We start from the raw sequence: 27,727 nt of genomic DNA, 5'->3' as shown, positions 1-27,727 counted from the left end.
ATTATGCCTGAACATACACTCCCCCCCCCAACCAAGTAGCGCTTGGTTGATCTTAAGCGTCAAGTGGAAGTCTAGCTAATTTAGCAACGGGCCTCATTAGAGTCCCCTTTTGAGTACGAAGTTCTACAACTCTTATTACGTTATCATTACCCGGTAGTAACTTAGTTATTCGTCCGCGTCTCCATTGTAAGGGAGGATAATTATCTTCCTTAATAAGGACTAGGTCCCCAATTTTACCCGAGTCTGTCGGGTCCGACCATTTATGCCTTAACTGTAGGGTATGTAGGTATTCGTTACGCCAGCGTGACCAGAAGTGTTGTGAGAGACGTTGTAACAATTGAAAACGATTAAGTCGACCGATATTTGTCTCCTCAAAGTCATACTCAGGCAGGGCCGTCAAAGGCTCACTTATTAAAAAATGTCCGGGGGTAAGGACCTCAAGATAATTTGGATCCGAACTTAAGGGTGTCAAAGGTCTAGAATTCATAACTGCCTCCGCACGGGTGAAAAATGTACTAAGCTGTTCGAAAGTCAGGTTTTGTTCGCCGAGAACTCTACGCATAAGCGTTTTAGCTGTTTTTACTGCTGCCTCAAAGAGACCTCCCATATTAGGACTACTCGGAGGATTGAATAACCAGGTTATTTCAGGAATAAAACTATGAAAACGGATTATATCGCGTATATTGAATTTATAATACATCCCGACGTTTCACCCGTTTGACTCGTTGTGTCACCCGTTGACCACGAACGCTGTAAAGAGTTCGAAACGTCGGGATGTATTATAAATTCAATATACGCGATATAATCCGTTTTCATAGTTTTATTTCATGAGTAACTATCGCGGTAACCGAAGACAATATCAGGTTATTTCAGATTTAGCAAGTTCCCGACTAATCTCTGTATTATGATTCCGCAGGTACACATAAACGTCCTTTAAATATTTATCAGTGCCAGTGTAGTTAGTGCCACAACGAGAGATGGTAATCCGCGTGGTTTCTTGTTTGCCAGTCTTAGGGTCAGTTACCTGAATATCGCCCGTTCTAGGGTCAATAATGCCATAGTCAGTGTAAATTTTACCGTCGGTACCGCTTAGTACGCCCTTAACAGCGTCAACGTGAGCGAAGTTAGGGTCTAGTTTCTTGCTCTTAAGATCATATTTGCTTGTAATAACAACTAGTCTAACTTCCCTGTTGGCCTTGGTGGCATCTTTCTCAACAATGCTGAACTGTTGTCCAAGCGATGAATCGACTTTACCAGATTTAGGATCAACAACACCTGTTGTGACCAAGATATTGCCTGTTTTCTGGTCAACGTACGCCTGTTTAGGCTCTTGTTTGCCTGTCTTCGGATCGATGTAATCGATTTTGCCTGTGCGCGGGTCGATGACGCCATAATTGGAGCTGACTTTGCCATCTGGGCCTACTAATACTGCTCTTGAAACATCCACGTGTCCGTGCGCGGCATCTAGTTTCTTGTGCTTGCCGTCATATTTGCTTGTGATTACGACCAAGTTGACCTCTCTTCCTGGTTTACCTCCAACTTTGTCAGCTGCCTGCTCACAATGGAACCAACCAATCTTTCTCCATCCTCCATCTCTGCCCCTTTTCAATAGTCAAAATGACACCTAGAATTTTTCGTTCAAAGTTATACAAATACAAATGAGTTTATTTCATTACTTTTTACAGCTTTTCTTAGTTATAGTATAAGGGTTAGGTAGGTAATTAGTCCATCTTAAGTATAAAGAGCAAGTAGGTATTAGGTAAGTATTTATCTATACATTTTAATGGTGTACGTAATGAAAAAGGTGCGGGTACAGCTTGCTGGATTTAAACCCGCCCTTGGTCAGCTAATTGGAAAGGTATTAAGTTAAGATTATATTAGAAACTATGCAATTAACATAAACAAAAGAACATTAGTAGGTAACAAATGTAACAATATTTTTCTACGGGGTACTTAACATAGGAACAGAATAGCATATGTTTCGTGTAGTTAGTATTTACCTAAAAAGTTAACTTTATGAACGCATCCCTCACGGGTCTGGTCACATGTATATTCTCGAACTCCTTTTGATGATTCATGTACAACTTCTTAAGCCTGGATTTTAACTGTTGGATACTCTTTGCCTCACGCACTGGGGGGGGGGGGGGATATGCCTGAAGGCGGCCGCACAATACTCGGGCGGTACCAGCAGCAGCGCATGGAAGGCTCGGCGCGGGCGTGCGGAGTCGGCCGCGGCTGCGCGCCGCAGCTTGTCAGCCAGCGCACGCGACGATTGCTGTGCTAATACGCGGAACGTTGCTCACTCGAGGTGGACCCGCCGCCGCGCGGACATTTGCAGTGAATTTAATTGATTGAGCGCTGGAGTTATACGATCGCGACGCCCAAGCCGCTCACTAAATCTTGCGCAAGAATTTTGAACTTTTTGTATACGCTGACTTGTTTTCTGTAATATACACGGGCCGTAGACTGTGTCGCAATAGTTAAATTGTGACAAAATTAAAGATTCAACTAGCATGTACATCGCAGCCTTTACCTTCAAATTTATATGTTTCTCGAATTTAAGACCGTCAAGTTATCAACGTATCAATGAGGTTCTAAACCTTATTTTACCTTTATATACCAACAAAGATAGATATAACTCCGTAATAGATGGATACAGTCTAAGGAAAAAACGTTCCTCGAAAATCAAGAAAATTTCATTCTCGTTCAGAGGGCGCTACTAGTTTTGGCCTACAGTCGTATAGATGGCGTTGACGGTTTCGTTTGTTATTTAACAATTTTAACGCATATCAGTGAAAGAACATGGGTCAAAATCATCAAAATAATTAATGCAAATAAAAAAAATCATTTATCTATATTTAAATACATTTTATCGAATTTTTACAAATCTTCAATTTTAGTTTTAATGTGTGTCGACAGATGGCAGTGAATTTACTGGGGTTACAAAATTTACTATGACAGTACCGCTCTAGTATAAGTTACTCTATGATACCAATAAAAATATTTATTTTGTATTTATAACTCCCGTTTCTAATTCACAATATATTTTGTCTGCGTAATAAATTGCGTATTTATTTTACAAAATAGGTACTGTATACGTGATCAGTTCGAAGCGGGCCTAAAATCAATGGCCCCCTTTTGTTCATTTAAACACAAAATAAATCAATCCGATGTATGAGTTTTAGTTTTACTAATATTATTATATTGTTTTTATTTTATAATTTACTTATTTATTGACAGAGGCGAACTATGGGTATTTGGCGGCGAATTCACAAGCTTGTCTGAGACACAATTTTACCATTATAAGGATCTGTGGTGCTACTCCCTCGCCGAGAACAAATGGGAAAAGGTATACAAAAATTATTAGTGTTACAAACTGTATAGTCTGGCAAGCCTGTGTAGGCGCAAAGGGTGGATCTCAAGTATATTTTATTTTATTTCGCGCATTGGTTTGCCGGACTATATTTTATGTCAGTATGTACCTAAAAGAGAAATAATTAATTGTATTGTAAAAGGTAGTTGCGTGGAACGGTCCTTCGGCGCGGTCGGGGCACCGCATGGTGCAACTGGGGCGGCGGCTTGTGGTGTTCGGCGGGTACACGGACGACGGCCGCGAGTGCCGCTACTTCGACGATGTGTACAGCTTCTGTCTAGACACGCGCGCCTGGACCAGGCTGGCGCCCAGCGGCCGCGGGCCCTCGCCGCGCTCCGCCTGCGTCATGGTGCCGGCCGGTAACGATGAGGTCAGCTCTCTCTATAGGATTGTCGTGTATATGCACTATGTGGGGGGTTCAGGGATCTCGACCGATTAAAACCTGCGCTAAGCATCGTATAGGTATACCTATAGATGCGGCGTAGGTACTGTCGATATAGTTTTGCCAAACATTGGCCGCCAACTTACATTTCCAATTAAATTACATTCCATTAATTTATCTCAGTCTGCAAATCAATAGAATACCTACATGGCGATAGGTCTGATGATGCTTAGGTATAACAAGTCCAATTTTCGTTTAATATGTATAAAAATATACTACAAAACGTCATCTAATAGTGATGTGGCAGTGTCGTTTTCACTCGCCTAAACCACTTCTTTCGTTCGTCTATTTGCCTCTTACTGGGGTAAGTATAAAGTGTAAAAATGCCAATGTGCAAAAAAATCGGTTGACTGTTAGGCTTCAATGATAATTGTACTTTAATAGTACATTACTACAGAGGCCGGAAAGTAAGGGGTTGCCGGCCGAATGCATATATACGGCCGAACGTAGTGAGGCCGGATAGTTATGAGGCCGACAACCCCTTTTCACGCCGATGTATGTATAGTGCTTTTCTCAAACATGCAATGAAATAAATAAAGAAATCTCCACGAAATCAAAGTTTTAATTCTAAAGAAACTAAAAGTAAACTAGGCACAAAATATAACTACCACCTGTACCTATCTTTATCACACGTGTCGTATATTTTACACATGTAGTTAATCAATTTATTACACAAATGTTCAAAGGTATATTTATGAATCTTTGATTTTTCGCCTTGCATCCTTCTGACTGTAGTGTTAGTAGCCACATAACTAAGATTACATCGTTTTTTATGTTGATATTATGCTTCACATACATCGTTACCTTAAACATGGAGTATAATTAACAGGTATTCATTTAATATTTTCGTCGGAACTCATATTATACAATAAACAACGCACAATAAATCCAATAAAATAGAATTACAGATACACAATGAAAAATGTTCAACTTTACCTCCAAAACGATTAAAAAAACACCAACGCGTGTTTGAATAGACATTTTTACCGCTAATATTTAAATGAAATATAGTTTATCAAAGGACTGTCTCATTTCAAACATAGACAGAGATAATCATACTATCTTTGTCTTACACTGGTACTAGCACCCAAAAGAAAAGGATGAGTATAGTTTTTTTGTTCTTTTTTACTGACAAACTGGTTTGACCAACTATATTTTAAATCTGTATTTGTAGGTAAATTTGCAATTCAATATTATTGGAATTTGTTAGTGTTTTATTTATATATTTTTGTAAAACTGCAAAATATATTAATTATCGTTTATTGTTTTTTTTAAAGGGGTATTGGCAGAATGTCATTCCGAACCATAAGCAAATATTGGTTATAGTTTTTTTTTTTGCTGAATGCCATGATGCTGTGTCACAAATATATGTGAAATGGAAATTAAAAAAGAGGCACTTCCCGGCCTAGGCCTGCAACTTTGTATGAAATTTCATTACAGGCCCCTCGTCTAGCCGCGCCGGAGTCGTGATACTTCCCAGCCTAATATAAAGAACGTAATATCAATATTACATAGCATGTTTGAGAAAATTTATTTAAACAGCCTAACCGGGAACTAAAAAGTCTTGGATATTTTACCGTATAAAAATCTATTTCCGACTGGCTATCGCAGGACTCGCAAGAGTTTATTTTAGATATCTGTAAGTTGAATGATGCAAAGAAATGTCTTCCAAGCAATGCTGAGTACTTTGATGACAATTTAACTATTCTAATTCTAGCGACTTGACATTTAACTATATATTTTTTAGTATTTAATTATTAACATTCTAATTTGCTATAATTATAAAATTATTTCTTGACGATAATTCACCAATTCAATGTTATATATTTACTACGAATTGATTATTATTATATTTCCACTGAAAGTACCAATTTAAACATAACTATTTAGCTTTAACTAGTTTTTAAGACATTGCTACGCCCTTGCAGGGTGACCATGTACCAAATCTCTATGTAACACCTTATAAAAGGTCTGGCCAACTCTATTGTAGCACCTGCAATAGAGTCTTTAAGACCAAGTTCGGCCTGGCCAGCCACATTCGAGCCCATAATAGGCGTAATCCATAATTGCTGAGGTCGCCGTCATCGAAATCGATGAGGAGGACTACGAGTATATATATATAATCTGCATCTTCCGTGAACCATCGGTCCCGCACGGGTCCGCCCTGCATGCCCAATACGAACCGATCGCGGAGCATGCTATCTAATATGGAACCAAAATTGCAATCGGATGCTAGCTGACGAACTCTTGCAGCCCACTGTGTTAAATCTTCGTCCACTTGTTGAATGGCCCTGTGGAAATTGTGCGTTTCTGCAAAAAGCGACTTATTTTGGCAATAAATGTTTGTCCACCTCTTTCACAATTTCTTCATAAGACAGCTCTTCCAGCGTCTTTGGTGAAACTAGTTCGCGTACCAATTTATACGCGGACTCGTTGAGTGCACTTAGCAACACGGCGCGTTGACGATCTACCCCCGTTTCTGTTTTAATTATTGCGTTTGCACTGAGCCAGATGCTTAATCTTTCCTTAAACACCTTCCAGTCATTGCCGACTTCAAAAACAGGTAGATTTCCGATCGTCGAATTCATTATGACCGCGTGAGTACTTAAAAAAAAACTGGACGTCGCCACTGTGATAAATGAAAGACGTGCGCTGCGCTCGCGTTGTAACCATTCAATGCACTGACTCGCCTAACGGTACAGGAGCGAAAGAGACAAGTTGAACTAACCTAACAGTAGGTATGTATTTTTAGGGTTCCGTACCCAAAGGGTAAAAACGGGACCCTATTACTAAGACTCCGCTGTCCGTCTGTCCGTCCGTCTGTCCGTCTGTCTGTCACCAGGCTGTATCTCATGAACCGTGATAGCTAGACAATTGAAATTTTCACAGATGATGTATTTCTGTTGCCGCTATAATAACAAATACTAAAAACAGAATAATATAAATATTTAAATGGGGCTCCCATACGAAACGTGACGTAAAACGTGATTTTTTTGCTGTTTTTTTCCGTAATGGTACGGAACCCTTCGTGCGCGAGTCCGACTCGCACTTGGCCGGTTTTATTTTTTTTTCTCAGGCGATTCCGCTTGTCACGATTGTCCTTTAGATCAAAAAAAGCTGATTTGGCCCGGTAGCCACGAGATCTTACCGTGGCGTGCTTCTGGCCCTTACCCCGACAGCGCCACGCAGTTCCGAGCTGCGCTGACCTCTACTCCGCGCCGACCAGAAAAACTGCGCCTACCACCTCGGCCAGTTTAAGTTTATAACAAAATAACATTTTAGAAAATCAACCCTTAAAGGGGTTAAATTGGGGGGTTAAATTTTGTATGAAAAAACGAAAACAAATTTGTAAAGTCGTCGTCAATAGAACTTGCAAACAATGTAAACAAACCGTTTTACCTTCATTACTTCGTAATCTCGTTCTTTAAAAGGACAACCAAGACCTTATCAACAGTCTATATACTTAAATATTTTATTTATATAAATTTGTAGTTAAATTAAATGTTAATTATTAATATTTCAGCGAAAATAACCTTCGTAAAAATTTTAGGTTATGTGTCAAACGCTAACAAAGTCTGTCATATTTGATTACATTGTTTAAAGGTTCTATTGACGACGACTTTAGCAATAAAAACTTTTATAAAAAAAAGATAAACCGACCTCAAAAAGGATGAAATAAAATATTTTCCTTTTTAGGGTTCCGTGTTTAAGTATATGCGTTACCAACTGATATGTTTTAAGTCGGTGCCAAGCCAAATTTTGAACCATATATTCATAGTGATTTTGGTGCAATCCGATAAGGCTGCGGCTATATAAGTATGTATGTTGGATTGCCTAACGCAGCGTACTACGTACTACGTAGGCGAACAACACGCGAACGCGAAGCGTATATTATATGTAAGTATATTAAAAGAAGCGTATAGTATATTAAACATGGGGGCCACTTTTGGGGGTTAAATGTAAAAATTAAAAAATAAAGTTTTTTAAACTATATCGTGTTACATATCAAATGAAAGAGCTCATTGTGAGAATCTCAAATATATTTTTTTTATAATTTTAGGATAAACAATTTAGAAGATATTCAAGAAAATAGGCAAAAAATGACCATTTCCCCCCTTTATCTCCGAAACTACCGGGTCTAAAATTTTGAAAAAAATACACAAAAATAGATCTTTACCTATAGATTACAGGAAAACCTATTAGAAATGTGCAGTCAAGCGTGAGTCGGGCTTAATTACTTAGTTTTTGATCCGACCCCTACGGGTTTTTAAAAGACATTTCACTCACGTTTCACATAAAACATACATTGTTTAAATTGTGTTATGTACGGAACCCTTGGAACGCGAGTCCGACTCGCACTTGGCCGGTTTTTCATAGTTCTTGCTATTCATCTCTTTGTGATAATCGCCTGTTGTGTCTGTAGATTTATACATAAGCAACGCACCAGGTATAAAACCATTTTCACTGCCGGCGTGAGCTATTATGAGACGTTGTCCTTTGGAAATTGGTTTTTTAATTCCTGCGTTGCTAGAGTCTGACCAACCTTTGCTACCAACGTGCGACGTGTGTATATATGACTCGTCCATATACACTATATCCCTACCTTTGGTCCTTTTCAGTCGCACATCATGCTTTTCCATCAAAGTTTTTCGATTATCCCTTGTTTTACAGTACCGAAATCCCATTTTTCGTAGCGTGACTGTAGAACCCTTGAAATTAATAGCTTCTATTAGCTTCAACCGCAATTTTTTCAAATTCGGGCGTTCTTTGAATCTATTATGGAAATCATATACCATCCTCCTGATTACATCGTAATCAAAACTATCCAGATTTAACACAGTCCTTTCTCGGTCTCTTTTTCTTTGGCGTTTCAAAGGGCATGGATGGAGGTTTTTGGTCGGCTTCGCTTAATATTTTTCTTAATGTATGGTTTGTAATTCCTGTTGCTTCTATCACCCGGTCTTGAATTTTATTAAAATATTTACAAGTATCACTATTCTTAAAAGTTTCCGCTTCTTTTGAAAAATATTGGTATACATTATATATGATTTCCCGTGATTGACCATTTACAGAAATACCCTTTTTGAGACGAGTCCCCATAGTTGCCAAAAATATGAAATTAAATATATTGTTTACCTACTAGTTATGGTGGTATTAACTACTCTATATATTTTAAGGCTGGAAAGACGACTGCACTCTTTGGGTGTTGGATTGCAACTAAATCAGTAAGAAACTGTCACTTTCTATTACGCGATTACGTCCGATTTTACCCGAAAAACGAATGTCGTTCTAAGAGTTAACGGACTGTAGCATGTTTGAGAAAATAAATATACTTCTCCAATTTCTCCATATATTTTTGCACTTACTTACCCCAGTATCTCTCTCTATTGCCCGAATATGCGAAAGCGATGAGGCAGATGACGAAATTTTGATTATCGATGTTAGCGGTAGGCCCTTGGGTATTTCCAGATCTCTCGTAGCTCGTGGATTTTTTTTAAATTATTTGCCTTAAGGAGATTACATATGTACTCGTATTGAATGTCGATGGTCGAGCTCACGAATACAGCATTGAATAATGGTGAGTGGTGTTTCGTCAGCTGATAGTGTACGGCGGGTTTTCTCGGGCGCGCGAGGGCCGCACGGAGCGAGCGCTGACGCACGCGGACCTGTTCCGGCTGACGGCGCGGCCGGACGGTGGCTGGGCGTGGCGCGCGCTGACCGGCGGGCCGCTCGCGCCGCCGCCGCGCGCGCAGCTCGCCGCCGCCGTCAACACACACTCCTCGAGAGCATACGTTTTTGGTGGAGTCACAGTGAGTTTACAATATCCCCTGTTTTTTCCTCCTAGGTATATATCATAATATAGACCTCGGCCAAAAAGATTCCTAATTTTACAACAAAAACCTAAAAAGATGCCGTTTGCAGGACGTAGAAGAGACAGAAGAAGAATTAGTAGGTGAAATGAGTGATGATCTCCGAATGCTTGACTTGGAGGCGGGCAAGTGGCACAGCGTGACACTGCGCAGTCAGCAGCCAGCGCCGCGCGGGCCTGCCGCGCCGCTCGCGCCACTCGCTAACGTTCACTCTGCTCCGGACCCCGTCACAGGTGCGTTCACAACAGTCACAACCGCCAATAAGTACTATAATATATGCGAACAAGCGCATTAAACGAACATTTAAATACTTACAACGAAAACTGTAACGTACCGGTATATACATTTTTTCGTTGCAAGTGCTTAGCTATTAAATTTTAATTAACTTTGTTTTCTCAAACATGCTATGTAATATTGATATTACGTTCTTTATATTAGGCTGGGAAGTATCACGACTCCGGCGCGGCTAGACGAGGGGCCTGTAATGAAATTTCATACAAAGTTGCAGGCCTAGGCCGGGAAGTGGCTCTTTTTTAATTTCCATTTCACATATATTTGTGACACAGCATCATGGCATTCAGCCAAAAAAAAAACTATAACCAATATTTGCTTATGGTTCGGAATGACATTCTGCCAATACCCCTTAAAAAAAAAAACAATAAACGATAATTAATATATTTTGCAGTTTTATTTGTATCGAATTTACAAAAAATATATAAATAAAACATTATTAACAAATTCCAATAATTTTGAATTGCAAATACAAATACAGATTTAAAATATAGTTGGTCAAATCAGTTTGTCAGTAAATAAGAACAAAAAAAACTATACTCATCCTTTTCTTTTGCTAGTACCAGTGTAAGACAAAGATAGTATGATTATCTCTGTCTATGTTTGAAATGAGACAGTCCTTTGACAAACTATATTTCATTTAAATATTAGCGGTAAAAATGTCTACTCAAACACGCGTTGGTGTTTTTTTAATCGTTTTGGAGGTAAAGTTGAACATTTTTCATTGTGTATCTGTAATTCTATTTTATTGGATTTATTGTGCGTTGTTTATTGTGTTATTTAATATGAGTTCCGACGAAAATATTAAATGAATACCTGTTAATTATACTCCATGTTTAAGGCAACGATGTATGTGAAGCATAATATCAACATAAAAAACGATGTAATCTTAGTTATGTGGCTACTAACACTACAGTCAGAAGGATGCAAGGCGAAAAATCAAAGATACGTAAATATACCTTTGAACATTTGTGTAATAAATTGATTAACTACATGTGTAAAATATACGACACGTGTGATAAAGACAGGTACAGGTGGTAGTTATATTTTGTGCCTAGTTTACTTTTAGTTTCTTTAGAATTAAAACTTTGATTTCGTGGATTGATTGCATGTTTGAGAAAAGCACTATACATACATCGGCGTGAAAAGGGGTTGTCGGCCTCATAACTATCCGGCCTCACTACGTTCGGCCGTATATATGCATTCGGCCGGCAACCCCTTACTTCCCGGCCTCTGTAGTAATGTACTATTAAGTATTTAATCTCACTCTCTCTCAGCGTGATAAAGTTACACGAGATATAGATAAAGTAACTGAAAGAGTTACTGAACGTTATTAACTGAAAGAGTTACTGAACGTTATTTTATTTTCATAGATGTTTAACTTTTATACAGTTCAGTGTAGAGTCAGCGCGGTCCGACTATAAATGCTGGCGTCCACTAGACTCGCCGAGGCAAATCGAATCGATTCGCAATAATTCGCCTCCTATATTTTCTAATGCAACTACGTCCATTGACGAAGAGTTGCATTAGAAAATATAGCCTATAAAGGCTGGCATCCACTAGACTCGCCGAGGCGAATCGAATCGAATCGCAATAATTCGCTTTCTATACATTTACTATGAATGGTAAATTCGATTCTACGCGCCGCGGCTCTTCGTCAATAGACGCAGTTTCATAGTAAATGTATAGAAGGCGAATTATTGCGATTCGCCTCGGCGAGCCTAGTGGACGCCAGCCTTTAAAAGAACATTTTTCTACTCGTCGAGTATAATCTGTGTATTACAACTTAATATGCAACACTACAACCTTACTCTTTTCAAAGTTAGATAGTCTATGGCACTTCCGACTCAAGCATAAGAATTTTATCGATACGGTTTAGTCAATTATAAAAATTTTGAAAATAGAACTTCATACATTTCGATAAAATGTTTCTTGTTTAAGGAGACTCGATTCAATGCAAATTAGCCTACTTAAACACGCTGCTGCGTCGCATCTGCTTTGTAATTGAACAACAAAAACATTTTATTTTATGTTGTAGTAGAAATAATTGCTTCATAAGTCAGAAACGCGCATGTGACACCCTTCATATAGCAACATCCATACCCTACGAAAACCGCTTAGCGTTGCTTGTTAGTCTCCATAGGCTGAGGTGGCCCAAATCGAGAAAAAAACTGTCTTAAAACTGAATTTAGCAAGAAGCAGGTACCTGGGCCTCATGAGTTACGAGGAGGTGTCGTTGACCAAGTTGACCAACCCGCCGGGGGCGCCGGGCCCGCGGCGGCCGCGGCCGGGGCGCGTACGAGTATGAAGGTATCGCGGGCTGCGGCAGCTCGCGTATCTTAGCTGTATATTTTGGTTTGTTTACTTATATGATTCTACTAGTTGAAAGTATTATTTTTTTGTCTCGTAGAAAAAGTATTGTATACAATAGTGATATAATCAAGCTTTTCAATCTCGTACCTTAACTTAAGCAACTCAGCAAGCTTCGTTGCTTAAACACGGTACTCGACTGAAAAGCTCTCTATTATATCACGATTGTATAAAATACTATTAGATATGCTTGTTTACAGTGGTAACTGACGAGGTGTTCACAATGAAGCTGGGCGGCGCAGCGCCGGCCGCCGCCGTGGCCCCCGGCGCCGGCGCGCCGGCCTGCGCGCGCGCCGTGCCCGGCCCGTGCCCGCGCATGTCAGCCATGATGGCCGTGCAACGATCCGTTCTCTACGTCTACGGTGGAATCCTAGAAAAAGATGAAAAACAATTCTACCTGTCTGATTTGTATAGTTTAGGTGAGTTATGGCTATCTTTAACTTCCTCTGCACCCAAAATAAAACTACCGTAACGTAAAATTAAAATGTGACTGCTGGGGTCTCTACATGTAGGCAATACACGAAACAAATGGATTCCAAGTTTAGCTAGGTAATTAACATATTAGTAGTTTATAGGTATGTGGCTGCTACAATCATGTAGGCATTAAAATACGCTTGTGGGTTTACGAAACGAGCTGAAAGCGAGTTTCATGAAAACATCACACCGATCACACGAGTGGTTAGGGATAGCATGTTACGACCGCCATTGCGGCATTTGATCACACAACGCATCATAAATAATAAATCTCGACTGAATGTGGCTGCGGGATAGTGAGCCCTCATATTGAGTAGTTTAATATTTTCTTAATACATTTCTCAAAAGTAAATATAAACCGTCAATCGGATCGGATATTTTATGCTAAGAGGAGGGGTTGCATCAAGAGGACGGTGGGGGACGCTTGGAGAATGTTCTCGCTCTCGGAAATTCCTTCTCTTGGAAATTCCCGCACTTTCTCGAGAACATTCTCTTGGATGAGAATTACCGAGAAAGTTACAAAAATTTGCAAAAAAGTAAAAATGTTAATGTTCGTTAATCATTATTTAAGTAATTGATAGACATCCGCAAACATTCAAATGTAATAGTATATTATAACGGCGACTTTCTCTTCACTCTCGGGAAATTCCCGAGCATGTTCTCGGAAATGTTCTCGATGAGAACATGCTCCCGCACATTTCCTTATAAGACGTCCATAGTATTTTGAATACAAACTATTTACTGTGTTGATTTTCTTTGGCTTTGTGATTTTCGTGTCGTACATGTGTTTTTCAGATACTTGAGTTTTTACAAGCTTTTATTTAACTTGCCCTGTTAGTTAGTGTGATTCAAATCTGGGAAGCTAGACCCAATTACCGACTTCCGATTGAGCTGAAATTTTGCATACATATGTAATTCGGATGATAATGCAATGATGACATGATACTGATCTGATGATGGAGACAGGAAGTGACCATGGGATCTCTGTGATAAAACAACCCTAACTGATTGTGTTTGGAGTTGTTAGAATTGTCTCGATGAGTATTAGTTGCTTATGGAAAGAAAAGTACGGTAAGCGATAATAGCTTGGTACCAAAAAAATTTTTATTTTCAAAAACTTATTAAGTTGTACTTTTAGCCATATAAATAAAAAACGAGTAGATTATCGAAAACATTTTTGAGTAGATTTTGCGCAATTGAAGGTATGAATTTGTGGTGACATCAAAAAACAATTCCGTTTTTGCGATCACTAACATTTTGCAGTTAATAAACTTACCTACTAACTAATTATAAAACAAATAATGCGTTATTTATTAAAATCAGGAAAGCCTTTTTGTGGTTGTACCGCGCAGCACTGTTTTTATATGACTCAAGGATACCTCCCTAAATCTGGTTTGTCTATTGATCTACCATTACATGTTTATTAACGATACAATAGTAGGTACATTACTTGGGCTTCTATTTTCAACGATAGTGGACACAGAAACGGTATTTTTGACCAAATAACAGTTAATCTTTTCGAACGACGTATTTTGGTACGGCCACTACGACATTCCTTATTTATTGATATACAATAAAAATAAAAATGTGTTTCACTATAATACAAGTTAGCAATATGGTGTAAGAATGGTGTGTTTAATAAATACGTGAATCGGGTACATAATATGGGCCTTGTTGCCTGATTTAAATTTTTAAATAAATAGGTAAATATACGAAATGTACGAAAATGGCCCAAAAAGATTATTGCCGACATTTGTATGGATACTTTGACCGTACAAATATCGAATGTGACATAAAAATGTCGACAAAGTGCCATACAAATATCGAAAAGGTGCCATTCAAATATCGCCAGGGTCTTACAAATGCCACAAAAATAAACAATAGTGCCAAACAAATTTTGATACTGCTATAAAATTAATTTACATCGGTTCTATCGCGAATTTATTTTGTTACCTTTATTTACTGACGTTTCGACACAGGTTTCACTGGTCGTGGTCGCGGCTAACTGACGTCCCAGCAAAATATCAAAACAAAGATTTGTGTGACTACCCGACGAAAAGTGACCCTATTGTAAATGTGATTTAATATGTGTTCAAAAAGCGAAAGTTTTAAATGTTATACTGACATAAAATCTCGAAAAAATACTATATACATGTCAAACGCGCCTTACAAATAGCTGAATAGTGCCATACAAATGTCGATATTTAAACGTCCATATCTAGCCAACTATACAAAGTAGAGCGGTGCCTCCTACAGTATATTTTTTGTTGTTATTAAACCCTTCCTAAAACGATAATTATAAATTCGATTTTCCAAAAATAAAAAAAATGCCATATAAATGTTGAAAAAACACCCTCTTTAAAAATTTACCCTTTAAGTTATTTCGAAGTTGTTGTTAATATTTAAAAAAAAGTGTTTCGCATTTGACGACCGGTCTGGCCTAGTGGGTAGTTACCCTGCCTGTGAAGCCGATGGTCCTGGGTTCGAATCCCGGTAAGGGCATTTATTTGTGTGATGAGCACAGATATTTGTTCCCGAGTCATGGGTGTTTTCTATGTATTTAAGTATTTATATATTATATATATCGTTGTCTGAGTACCCATAACACAAGCCTCCTTGGGCTTACCGTGGGACTTGGTCAATCTGTGTAAGAATGTCCTATAATATTTATTTATTTATTATTTATTTATTTATTAGATTTCCATTTTTATATAAAATTATAATAGCACAGAATTTTAGTAGAGTACTTTCCCGAGAATATTCTTGAGAGCAATGAGAATTTTACTCTATTAAGTTTAAAATATTGTTTCGAAACCAGGTCGCTCTACTAATATCAATAAAACACATATACGACATTTATTTGAGCATAAAAGAAACATTATCCCAATAATTTAGTATGTTTCCTACAATAAACGGACAAAGAAAGTGCCGAGAAAGTTCTCGAGAAAGTTTTCGCGAGAACATTCCCGAGAACATGCTCGGGAATTTCTTGAGAGTGAAGAGAAAGTTGCCCTTAGAATAATTTGTTCGTTTTCAAACTGTTTTAAACATTTATTAAACACTTATAGAATGAAATAAAACTATGAAAACGGATTATATCGCGTATATTAATAATACATCCCGACGTTTCGAACCCTTTACAGCGTTCGTGGTCAACGGGTGACTGAGGAAAAATTACAAAGTGCAAAAATACCCACATACTAAAATAATAAACAATCAGACTACAAACTTTAAGGCTGGTTGTACATGCAAAATCGGTTCATAAGGCTAGTTATACACTACAATTATTTTCAAGTAAAGATATATATTTATACGCGATAAAAACTACGCCGGCTCCAACCCTACACCACTGACCCGAGAAGATTTAATTCCCTCCTAAATTGTAGGAGGGTATCCCAATATGGGACCGGCAACAAACTCGGCGGGACACATCTTTTCAAAACATATTATACTCAGAATGTCCAGCATCATCCAACATATAGGTCTCACAGTCTATGTCTCACTTGCTCCTTTATCAGATGGACTACAGGATCCCAAGCTGGTGGTAGAGAAAAGCCATCTTCCCTATTAAAGTTTGGATATTTCTTAATCTCAATGGCCTCGCGCAGCATTCTGGGTATGTAACGCTTCTCCTTGGCAAGAACCAGAGGCTTATCAAACTTGATTGAGTGATTGGCTTTATCCATGACATGCTCACAGACTGCAGACCTAGGTCGAAGGTGCCTGACATCAGCTATGTGTTCCTTCACCCGAGTGGAAATGCTCCGTTTCGTCTGCCCGACATATGATAGGCCACACTCACAGTCCAGCCTGTACACTCCTGCAATCTGTAGAGGGGTATTGCATTTTACAGGCCTCAGGAATTGTGACATCTTCTTCATTGGCTTGAAATATGTTTTTATAGAAGCACGCTTCAAGATGTGGCTGATCCTGTCCGTGACCCCCCTGACAAAAGGCAGAATGGCAGGCCTGCGCTCGACTGTGGGGATCTTAATGTGGGACCTCTGGTTGACCCGCGGTATCCTGAGCTCGTTTGCCTGGAGCGCGCGCCTGGCATGCTGGAGCTCCGCGGCCAGATGCTGGTCATCACATATCCTCTGGGCTCTCTGAAACAAAGATTTGCCTACTGTAACAAGTTGACTGGGATGGTGATGCGATTTGCCATTTAAGTACCTATCAGTATGAGTAGGTTTCCTATACACAGTGCGACCTAGGGTGTTATCAGGATTTCTTTTTACCAATACATCTAAGAAGGGGAGAGAACAGTCTTTTTCCAACTCCATAGTAAATTTTATTTTGCTATGGATGGAATTTAGGTGATCCAAGAAAGTTGAAACACTATTTTTTGGAAGGTTAGTAAAAGTGTCATCTACGTATCTTTTAAATATCTTCGGTCGCACAGGAGCCAATGAGAGTGCCCTCTCCTCGAAGTCATCCATAAAGATGTCAGCGACTACTGGAGACACCGGAGACCCCATGGCCACGCCGTCGACTTGAAGGTAGAATTCACCATTCCATAGCAAGTAGCCAGATGTAAGGCAATGTTCCAACAGCTTAGCATATTCCTCTGACATGTTCTGCTCACATAACCTCTTCTTGACAATTTCAATGCAGTCTTGTACCGGTAGGCTTGTAAATAGCGACTGAACGTCAAAACTGACCATGATCTCATCATCAGTCAATGTTAGGTCTTTAATCTCACCGATGAAATGGTAAGAATCCTTTGTATGCGTGCTAGTGTTACCACGTAATGCTGAGAGGGCTCCCGCGAGGTGCTGAGCCAATTTATTTTTGATTTATTTATTTATTTATTTTAATTTATTTATTTTTGAGCCTCGCGGGAGCCCTCTCAGCATTACGTGGTAACACTAGCACGCATACAAAGGATTCTTACCATTTCATCGGTGAGATTAAAGACCTAACATTGACTGATGATGAGATCATGGTCAGTTTTGACGTTCAGTCGCTATTTACAAGCCTACCGGTACAAGACTGCATTGAAATTGTCAAGAAGAGGTTATGTGAGCAGAACATGTCAGAGGAATATGCTAAGCTGTTGGAACATTGCCTTACATCTGGCTACTTGCTATGGAATGGTGAATTCTACCTTCAAGTCGACGGCGTGGCCATGGGGTCTCCGGTGTCTCCAGTGTTTCAACTTTCTTGGATCACCTAAATTCCATCCATAGCAAAATAAAATTTACTATGGAGTTGGAAAAAGACTGTTCTCTCCCCTTCTTAGATGTATTGGTAAAAAGAAATCCTGATAACACCCTAGGTCGCACTGTGTATAGGAAACCTACTCAAACTGATAGGTACTTAAATGGCAAATCGCATCACCATCCCAGTCAACTTGTTACAGTAGGCAAATCATTGTTTCAGAGAGCCCAGAGGGTATGTGATGACCAGCATCTGGCCGCGAAGCTCCAGCATGCCAGGCGCGCGCTCCAGGCAAACGAGCTCAGGATACCGCGGGTCAACCAGAGGTCCCACATTAAGACCCCCACAGTCGAGCGCAGGCCTGCCATTCTGCCTTTTGTCAGGGGGGTCACGGACAGGATCAGCCACATCTTGAAGCGTGCTTCTATAAAAACATATTTCAAGCCAATGAAGAAGATGTCACAATTCCTGAGGCCTGTAAAATGCAATACCCCTCTACAGATTGCAGGAGTGTACAGGCTGGACTGTGAGTGTGGCCTATCATATGTCGGGCAGACGAAACGGAGCATTTCCACTCGGGTGAAGGAACACATAGCTGATGTCAGGCACCGTCGACCTAGGTCTGCAGTCTGTGAGCATGTCATGGATAAAGCCAATCACTCAATCAAGTTTGATAAGCCTCTGGTTCTTGCCAAGGAGAAGCGTTACATACCCAGAATGCTGCGCGAGGCCATTGAGATTAAGAAATATCCAAACTTTAATAGGGAAGATGGCTTTTCTCTACCACCAGCTTGGGATCCTGTAGTCCATCTGATAAAGGAGTAAGTGAGACATAGACTGTGAGACCTTAGTGTTGGATGATGCTGGACATTCTGAGTAAAATATGTTTTGAAAAGATGTGTCCCGCCGAGTTTGTTGCCGGTCCCATATTGGGATACCCTCCTACAATTTAGGAGGGAATTAAATCTTCTCGGGTCCGTGGTGTAGGGTTGGAGCCGGCGTAGTTTTTATCGCGTATAAATATATATCTTTACTTGAAAATAATTGTAGTGTATAACTAGCCTTATGAACCGATTTTGCATGTACAACCAGCCTTAAAGTTTGTAGTCTATGATTGTTCATTATTTTAGTGTGTGGGTATTTTTGCACTTTGTAATTTTTCCTCAGTCACCCGTTGACCACGAACGCTGTAAAGGGTTCGAAACGTCGGGATGTATTATAAACTCAATATACGCGATATAATCCGTTTTCATAGTTTTATTTCATGAGGAACTATCGCGGTAACCGAAGACAATATTACTTATAGAATGATACACGAACAAAATAAAAACTGAATTCGTACACATTTTTTGTACTTTCTCTGAAATTTCCGCCCGAGAGAATGTTCTCGAGAACATGCCCGCAACATTCTCACGTTCCCGCACTTTCTCGGCACATCACTAGGGACGCTAGTGTGCATAAAGCGACATACCCAAAGGTACATACATCAGTTTCAAAACGGTATTAATTAGTTTGTCTTCCATAATTTGATCGAATCATTGCGAATTAATACATTTGCCACTAAACGCACTAATGTATGAACTCGCATAAACACTAATCAATGTGTAAACTGTAACGGTGCTACGATACGGCTTGGCTAAACAAGCCCCGGTGTGAACGCCAGCCGCCAGCCACACTTATCCGTAATTGACCTTAATAGAAATGAGGTCGAATAGAATCAACTTCCATATATTTTTTCAGAGATGTTCGAAATTTAAATGTCATTATTAAATCGATAGAGTTAGAACAAGATAAGTTTGCAACGATATTGATAGCACACGCAGTGCAAGTATTATTTATTTATACGTCATAATTTCATACAAGTTTGACGGTTAAAATAACACTTGTACTGCGTGTGCTATCAAAATCGTTGCAGACTTATCTTGGTTTAACTCTATATACGTTTTTATTATCTTTTTTACAGATAATACATTTGTTGTAACAAAATAGTTTATCTTGAGTGTTGTTCTCTCTAGTGTTGTGTTGTGTGTAGATAGATAGATATACCTACCAGTTTATTATTAGGTATAAGTAAAGTAGGTAGGTACTAGGTACTTACTGTAGGTAGGTAGTTACAGTGAATGGTGCGTTTGTTTTGTTACAGACTTGCACAAGCTAAGCGAGTGGAAGACGCTCGCGCCGCAGCCGCCGCTGCCCGAATGGCTCGGCTCAGACTCAGACTCCGACTCGGACTCCGGCAGCGACTCCGACCAACACGATTCCTCCACTCAATCTGATCAAGATTAATATAAGCCATATAATGTATATATGAATATACCTACTGTATATCTACTCTGAACAATCAAATATCTAGACACGCGGTAGCGTGTCAAGCCAAGTTCATGCTAACAGAACTGGCGAGCAGCACCGTGTGTAATATTACATGAACCATCTGGAGCCACTTTGACCCCCTCATAACTCAAAAACTATTTCACATAAACATGTCAAATTTGGCTCATATATTGAAACTTGCGACATACATATGTTCTTCAAATTTCATAATCGCACCTCAAACGGTTACTTAAATATTAACGTCCAAAAATCGTCATTTTTATCACGTATATATTGACATATAGACCAAAAAACTAACCCTGTTCCAGATGACCTAGAAAGTTCAAATTTGGCATCCAGATAGGTAGTTGGGTGAATATAAGGAAATAAATCAGAAACTAGTAAAATTTGTATAATTTCATTATAATTTTTCAATTAATTGATTCTATTCGGAACACTTACTTGTAGTGCCTGTAATAAGAATTACAGCAACAAAATTGATGACAGCCTGTCTTTATGTAGTCTTCACGTGAATACCTATATAACGAGTAAAATACCACGCTTAATTTTTTTTTTATCCAAACATAAGTTTTATAGTACTTATTATTATAACTACTTACAACTAAGAGTATAGTCGACTTACGATTTATTACGTTATTAACTAGGATTTTATATTAATTATTATTTCAATATTTAGCGCACATCAATAGTGTAATATCATTACTTATAAATAATTAAATAATAGGTATTTATCACGGCGCACGGTGCGGCGGCCGTGGAGCAGCGGGGCGGGGAACGGTGCGATACGATAACCTTGACGCGAACGTGCCCGAGCGAGCGGCAGCCGCGCTCATATAAGCGATATGATATCCCATCAAAAACATAAATGTGAAATGAGAGCTAAGTTCAATATATTATATATGCCTAGGTTGTTGACTTCAACGACAAAAGAAGTGAGATCTAAATGGGTGCCAAGTTCAATTAAATTAAATTAAATTTAAATTTAGGTTAGTTTATCAACTGCAGAATGTTAGTGATCGCAAAAACGAAATTGTTTTTTGATGTCACCACAAATTCATACCTTCAATTGCGCAAAAACTACTCAAATTTTTTTTCCGATAATCTACTTGAAAGTATAATATTTTTTTTATTTATATGTCTAAAAGTACAACTTAATAAGTTATTCGAAAAACAAAACACATTTTTGGTACCAAGCTATTATCGCTTACCATACTTTTCTTTCCATAAGCAACTAATACTCATCTAGACAATTCTAACAACTCCAAACACAATTAGTTAGTGTTGTTTTATCACAGAGATCCCATGGTCACTTCCTGTCTCCATCATCAGATCAGTACCATGTCATCATAATATTGCATTATCATCCGAATTACATATGTATGCAAAATTTCAGCTCAATCGGAAATCGGTAATTGGGTCTAGCTTCCAAGATTTGACTCACACTAACAGGGCAAGTTAAATAAAAGCTTGTAAAAACTCAAGTATCTGAAAAACACATGTACGACACGAAAATCACAAAGCCAAAGAAAATCTACATAGTAAATAGTTTGTATTCAAAATACTACGGACGCCTTATAAGGAAATGTGCGGGAGCATGTTCTCATCGAGAATATGCTCGGGAATTTCCCGAGAGTTAAGAGAAAGTCGCCGTTATAATATACTATTACATTTGAATGTTTGCGGATGTCTATCAATTACTTAAATAATGATAAACGAACATTAACATTTTAAAAACTGTAATAGATGTCATATATTACAGTTTTTAATTTATATACTGACTACTGTGTGACTACTTAAAAAACACATCAAAATATTTAATAAAATAATTTGATTTGTTCCCAAACTTGTTCATTAACATTTTAACTTTTTTGCAAATTTTTGTAACTTTCTCGGTAATTCTCATCCAAGAGAATGTTCTCGAGAAAGTGCGGAAATTTCCAAGAGAAGGAATTCCCGAGAGCGATTAACATTCTAGCTGGCACATCTCTAGCCCTAGCGCTTCGCTTTGGTCGTCTTGGCGGGGGCACTACCGTGCCTCCCAGATAACAACTTAAAAACATTAAAAGCTGTTATAACAACTCAAAATATCATTTCTTCTTAAAACTTAGGATAATATATTGATGCCTAAGGTTTGACTTGGCTAGTTCTCATATTATTAAGTACCTACTAAAACAGTCATGTTCATGTTCGAAGGTTAGTTTCTACCAATAAGCCAAATTTTCGGAAGAATTAAATAAGGACTTACAGCTTTAGAACTTGCGAAGGCTATAATATAATTCGTATATGAGAACTAGCCAAGTCAAACCTTAGGCTTCAATATATTATCCTAAGTTTTAAGAAGAAATTATATTTTGAGTTGTTATAACAGTTTTTAATGTTTTTATGTTGTTATAAATAAATTTCAGGACTGACCATTGAACTTCGCACCCATTTAGATCACTTCTTTTGTCGTTGAAGTCAACAACCAAGGCATAATAGGCATATATAATATATTGAATTAGGCTCTCATTTCACATTTATGTTTTTGATGGGTACAATTTATTATAAACTGAAATAGATGTCATAATAATTATGTAGTAAAGAAAAAGTGACGAAGCTCTCCAGTCTGGTGAAGGCCGGATTCTAACCGGCGTCTAGCTATCCGGGCTAACGCCATGAACCTCTAGGCCACCTCGCCACGGCGGAACCGGTCCCAATTTCCCGACTACATATATGCCATCTTAGTTAAAATCATGTAAAAATACAATTTATTGTTATTAAGTAAGGTGTACGCCTATTCTATGCCAAACATATATTAGGTTGATACGAGGTCGACATCACGATAAAATTTTAAATAAAAGTTATTAAATATTATTTGTTATACAAGGGTGCAAAGTTGTATTTTACACGTGAGTGTGGAATTATAACACGAGCAAGCGAAAGGATTGTATAGTTATTGTAAAATAGAATCCTGAGCGTAGCGAGTGTTTTAACACACGAGAAGTAAAATACATTTGCACCCGTGTGTAACACAAAACTTTTCACCTCACTATTATTGCGCGGATACCAGGTTCCGCAAGGGCAGTGGAAAATAAACAGTCACTGTTCGCATATCAATTTGTTTTATTGTCTTGAATACACAAATATACTTGTAAAATAGGGAGCCACGTCCGATCATCAGCGTAGTCGATACCAAAGAGAATAGATAAATTCATAGTGACATATACAGAAAGGAGGTTAGGTGTGATACACACATGCGTAGGTATTATAAGGGTGCTAATACAATATTTCTAACACTTCCCCTCATACTTATAAGACCAATGCATAAACACAACATGAGCACACAGAACATTATACAAAACAAGAATAAGTTATCAATGTGTATTGGCACATCCCTGATAAAAGGCTTGAACTCAATATAATATCAATTATATCAGTTTACATTTACAATAATGCTTGCCTTAAGTAGAGACTAACTCTATCCATATACACATTCGTATAATAACATGCTTTCACACGACACAAACATGGACAAAGTGAAGAGACAGTGCATGCTATTTTTACGATTGCACATGTACATTTGTAAGCAAAATAAACTATTATATAATGACCTTACTTTCACACATGCAAACATACCTAATTATCTAACTTTATGTTCATGCTCTGAATGAATTTAGAATGTTTACATAGACTCAGCGGTTTGGTAAGTACATCGGCTATCATTTCTTCGGTTGGTAAGTATTTTACTGTTAACACATTATTATGTACCAAGTCCTTTATGTGGTGATACCGTACATCTATGTGCTTAGTACGCTTATGTGAATATTCTTTACAAAGTAAAAGCTTGTGCGCGCTCTGATTGTCATTAAACACAGTGATGTAAGGTTTCACATGTAAAATTTCAAACAAAATATTCTTGATGAAACATAGGTCTTTACATACATCATTAATTGAAATGAATTCACTTTCTGTAGAACTAAGTGCAACACACCGCTGTTTGCGTGATTCCCAATGTATACAGTTCGAGCCTAACTTTATTACAAAACCAGTATAAGAACGTCTATCTACATCATTAGCCCAGTCGGCATCAGCATATGCGGTTAAATTCAATTCTCTACTCTTTATAAAATATAAGGAATAGTTAATTGTTCCCGCTAGATATCTCAAAATCCGTTTCGCTGCAAGCCAATGACTTTTATTAAACTTTGAATTATACTGACTCAAATGGCTACAAGCATATGCTATGTCTGGCCTGGTACAAACAGCTAAGTACATCAAGGAACCAATAAGTTCTCTATAATTATAGGTTTCATCACATAAGTTTTCTCCATCAGTTTCAAATTTACATCCTACAGACATAGGTGTAGAAACAGGTTTACAATTTTCCATATTAAACCGCTTAAGTACTTTCATAATATAGTCACTTTGATCCAACTTCAATACATCTCCCTCCCTTACGACATTGATGCCTAGACAACTCTTTAAGTTTCCTAAGTTTTTACAATGAAACTTACTTTGTAGTATATTAAAAAGATTATTTTTACAAGAGTCGTTATTAGAGAAAATGTAAAAGTCGTCTACATAAAGTGCAACTATTACTAAGCTATTTTTATCTTTACTTATATAGATACAAGGTTCATGTCTACTTTGAATAAACCCATTTTCACACAGTATTCTATTTACTTTGTTATTCCAAATTCTACTAGCTTGTTTAAGACCATAGATACCTTTTTGCAACAAACAAACTTTATTTTTATGGTTATGATTAAAGCCTGGTGGAAGTTCCATATAAATGGTTTCCTCAAGGTCTCCATTGAGAAAAGCTGTGGTCACATCAATGTGATCTATGCTTAAATTATACTCACAAGCTAAAGCAAACAATATTCTCATTGTACTATGTCTTACAACTGGTGAAAATGTGTCTTTATAGTCCACACCAGGGACTTGTGTATAACCCATGGCAACAAGGCGCGCTTTAAATTTATCAAAATTACCCGATGCATCTGTTTTAATTTTATATACCCATTTTGACTTTATTACATTAATGTTATGTGGCCTATCAACTAATCTCCAAACTTTATTAGCTATGAGAGAGTCATACTCACACTTCATTGCGGTAGACCATTCTGCACCAAGGGGACCAGTGACAGCATCCTTATACGATAGGGGTACATCTAGATTGCAGACAGACGCAGCGTTGTGCGCTACCATGGAGTAGTCTGACGTATAATCAGCATACCTTTTGGGTTTTTGTGACCTTGTAGTACGTACGGGACGTGAGGAATGTACAGCCGGCGCATCAGCTGGGGGCAGGGCTTCCCCTGAACGTGACGGTCGCGGCGACAGCACTATAGACTCGCTCGACGAGTCACCTGAGCCCGAAGTAGAGCAGCCTGGCTCCTCATTCTCGCTTCCGGTACAGAATTCCTCTGAATCTGAAAACGCCATGGAAGAATCATCTGTTTTTTGATTACACATATGTTCTTCACTTCTTGAGTTACAGATGGGAATTTGCTCATTTTGAATAGACATTGAATCCTCATCAGTTTGACTAGAAACTAAATTTTCGTTACTATCACTAGGGATTTCAATTACATTATCCTGACTAGGAATTAAATTATCATTATTTTCAATATTATTATGACTAGATTTAGCATTATCATTATAAGTAAATTCAAATTCATAAAATATATTCTCATTGTCAGATTGGTTAAAACTTAGTTTATCTAAGTTGTTGTAAAATGTATCTTCTAAAAACACAACATTTCGAGACAAAATTACTTTCTTAGGGTTCAGTGGGTCCAAAAGCCTAAACCCTTTTGTTGTTTCACTGTAACCAACAAAAATATAAGGTTTGCTTCTAGGATCAAGTTTGCGACGATTTTCTTTAGGTATTAAGGAATAGGCAATACAGCCAAAGACGTGAAGATGCCTGAGGTCTGGTGTAGTACCTGTCCAGAGCTCTTCAGGAGTACGTCCCGACAATGCACTTGTTGGACTCCTATTCTTTAAGTATGCGGCAGTCATAACTGCTTCACCCCAAAAACGCTTGCTGAGACCAGCTTCATATAGCATACATCTAGCTTTGTCAAGAAGAGTCCTATTCAGTCTCTCAGCAACACCACACTGCTGATGGCAATAAGGTACACTCTTCTGATGAACAATACCCTCTTTTCTAAGAAAATCAGCAAAACTTTTGTTACAATATTCAGACCCAAAATCTGTCCGAAGTGTTTTAATTGGCAATCCTAATTGTTTTTCTACCAAATTCTTATAAGTAATAAAATGTTCAATTACCTCGGATTTATGACGCATGAGGAAGATGTGTGACTTCCTGGTGTAGTCGTCAGTCATGGTTACCATGAACCTCGCACCGCCAATGCTGTCTTCTTGAAACGGACCTGCTACATCACTATGCACAAGTTGCAAAGGTTTGTTTGCACGTGTAGCCTCGCCCACGGGATACGGCAAGGAAACTTGCTTCCCAAGCAGACAGGTCTCACACTTTACACCAGAAGTTTCCTGAAATTTGATGCCGGTTGCAGGATCATCCCTTAAAGTACACATGCTTTTAAAGCTAAGGTGACCTAAACGGGAATGTAGAAGTTGAACTGGCAGAGAAGAAACAGCTACATTAGCACTCTGTGTATTTTGCCTATTATGCAAGAACATGGAAGAGTGCACTTCTTGCGAAGTTCCTTTCTCTTGACTACACCCAACCCATTCATATAAACCATTCCTATTAAATGCTGAGGTAATAGGGTTGCCATGAATTTTACAACTATTATATATATTACATTTATCTTTGGTAAAAACTACAGTATAGCCTATATCACACAATTTACTCACAGATAACAAATTAGCGGTCAAGTTAGGGACATATAATACCTTATTAAGTTTATCGATGACACCACCCACTAGTAGTTCCCCGACACCTTCAGCTGATATAGAGTCATCATTGGCCAGAGTCACTTTACTTCCTTCGCCCGGCAACTCCTTGTAGTCCTTCAGGATTGTCTTGTCATTGCAAAGATGATTGGAGCAACCAGAGTCCAGGTAAAAGGTTGACTTCTTAGCAAAGAATGCTTTCGATGACTCGGTAGCTAGAAGTGACCGATTCTTCACCTTGTCTTTCCTATATTTGAAGCATTTGCTTTTTACGTGGCCTCCTTTTCCGCAGTAGTGACAAATAACTTGCTTTTGTTGTCTCGGTGTTGCACTGACGGAATGATTTCTTGCCTTGGAAAACATAGCGGCTTCATCCACATAGGAAGATCCTTCCTTTTTCCGCGATTCTTCTTGGAGAAGGCGAGATCTCACCATGTCAGCGGTGAGGTTGTTGTCGGCAATATTCGCAGTCTCGAGGTTGCTTACCAGGGCGTCGTATTCATCTGGCAGTCCGCTAAGAAGTAGTTCCACCACTTCTTTGTCTTCAAT

At 38.5% G+C, this 27,727-nt stretch overlaps 1 protein-coding gene across 2 annotated transcripts in view; it reads left to right on the top strand.

Annotated features, from left to right (window-relative positions):
* Nucleotides 1-20,876, top strand: part of LOC134754311 (kelch domain-containing protein 4) — a 38,098-nt gene extending 17,222 nt beyond the window's left edge. Inside the window, exons 2-7 of one of the 2 annotated variants that reach the window (XM_063690558.1) lie at nt 3,241-3,349; nt 3,516-3,743; nt 9,413-9,625; nt 9,738-9,918; nt 12,547-12,765; nt 20,124-20,876. In XM_063690558.1, the coding sequence (XP_063546628.1) occupies nt 3,241-3,349; nt 3,516-3,743; nt 9,413-9,625; nt 9,738-9,918; nt 12,547-12,765; nt 20,124-20,266 (1,093 nt within the window). In that variant the 3' untranslated portion in view covers nt 20,267-20,876. The remainder of the gene's footprint in view (nt 1-3,240; nt 3,350-3,515; nt 3,744-9,412; nt 9,626-9,737; nt 9,919-12,546; nt 12,766-20,123) is intronic. The other variant, XM_063690557.1, reaches the window with a different exon arrangement.
* Nucleotides 20,877-27,727: the final 6,851 nt, after the last annotated feature.

Source organism: Cydia strobilella, chromosome Z, assembly GCF_947568885.1.
Source record: "Cydia strobilella chromosome Z, ilCydStro3.1, whole genome shotgun sequence".
Lineage (NCBI taxonomy): Eukaryota > Metazoa > Arthropoda > Insecta > Lepidoptera > Tortricidae > Cydia > Cydia strobilella.
This window is presented reverse-complemented; position numbering and strand designations above follow the sequence as displayed.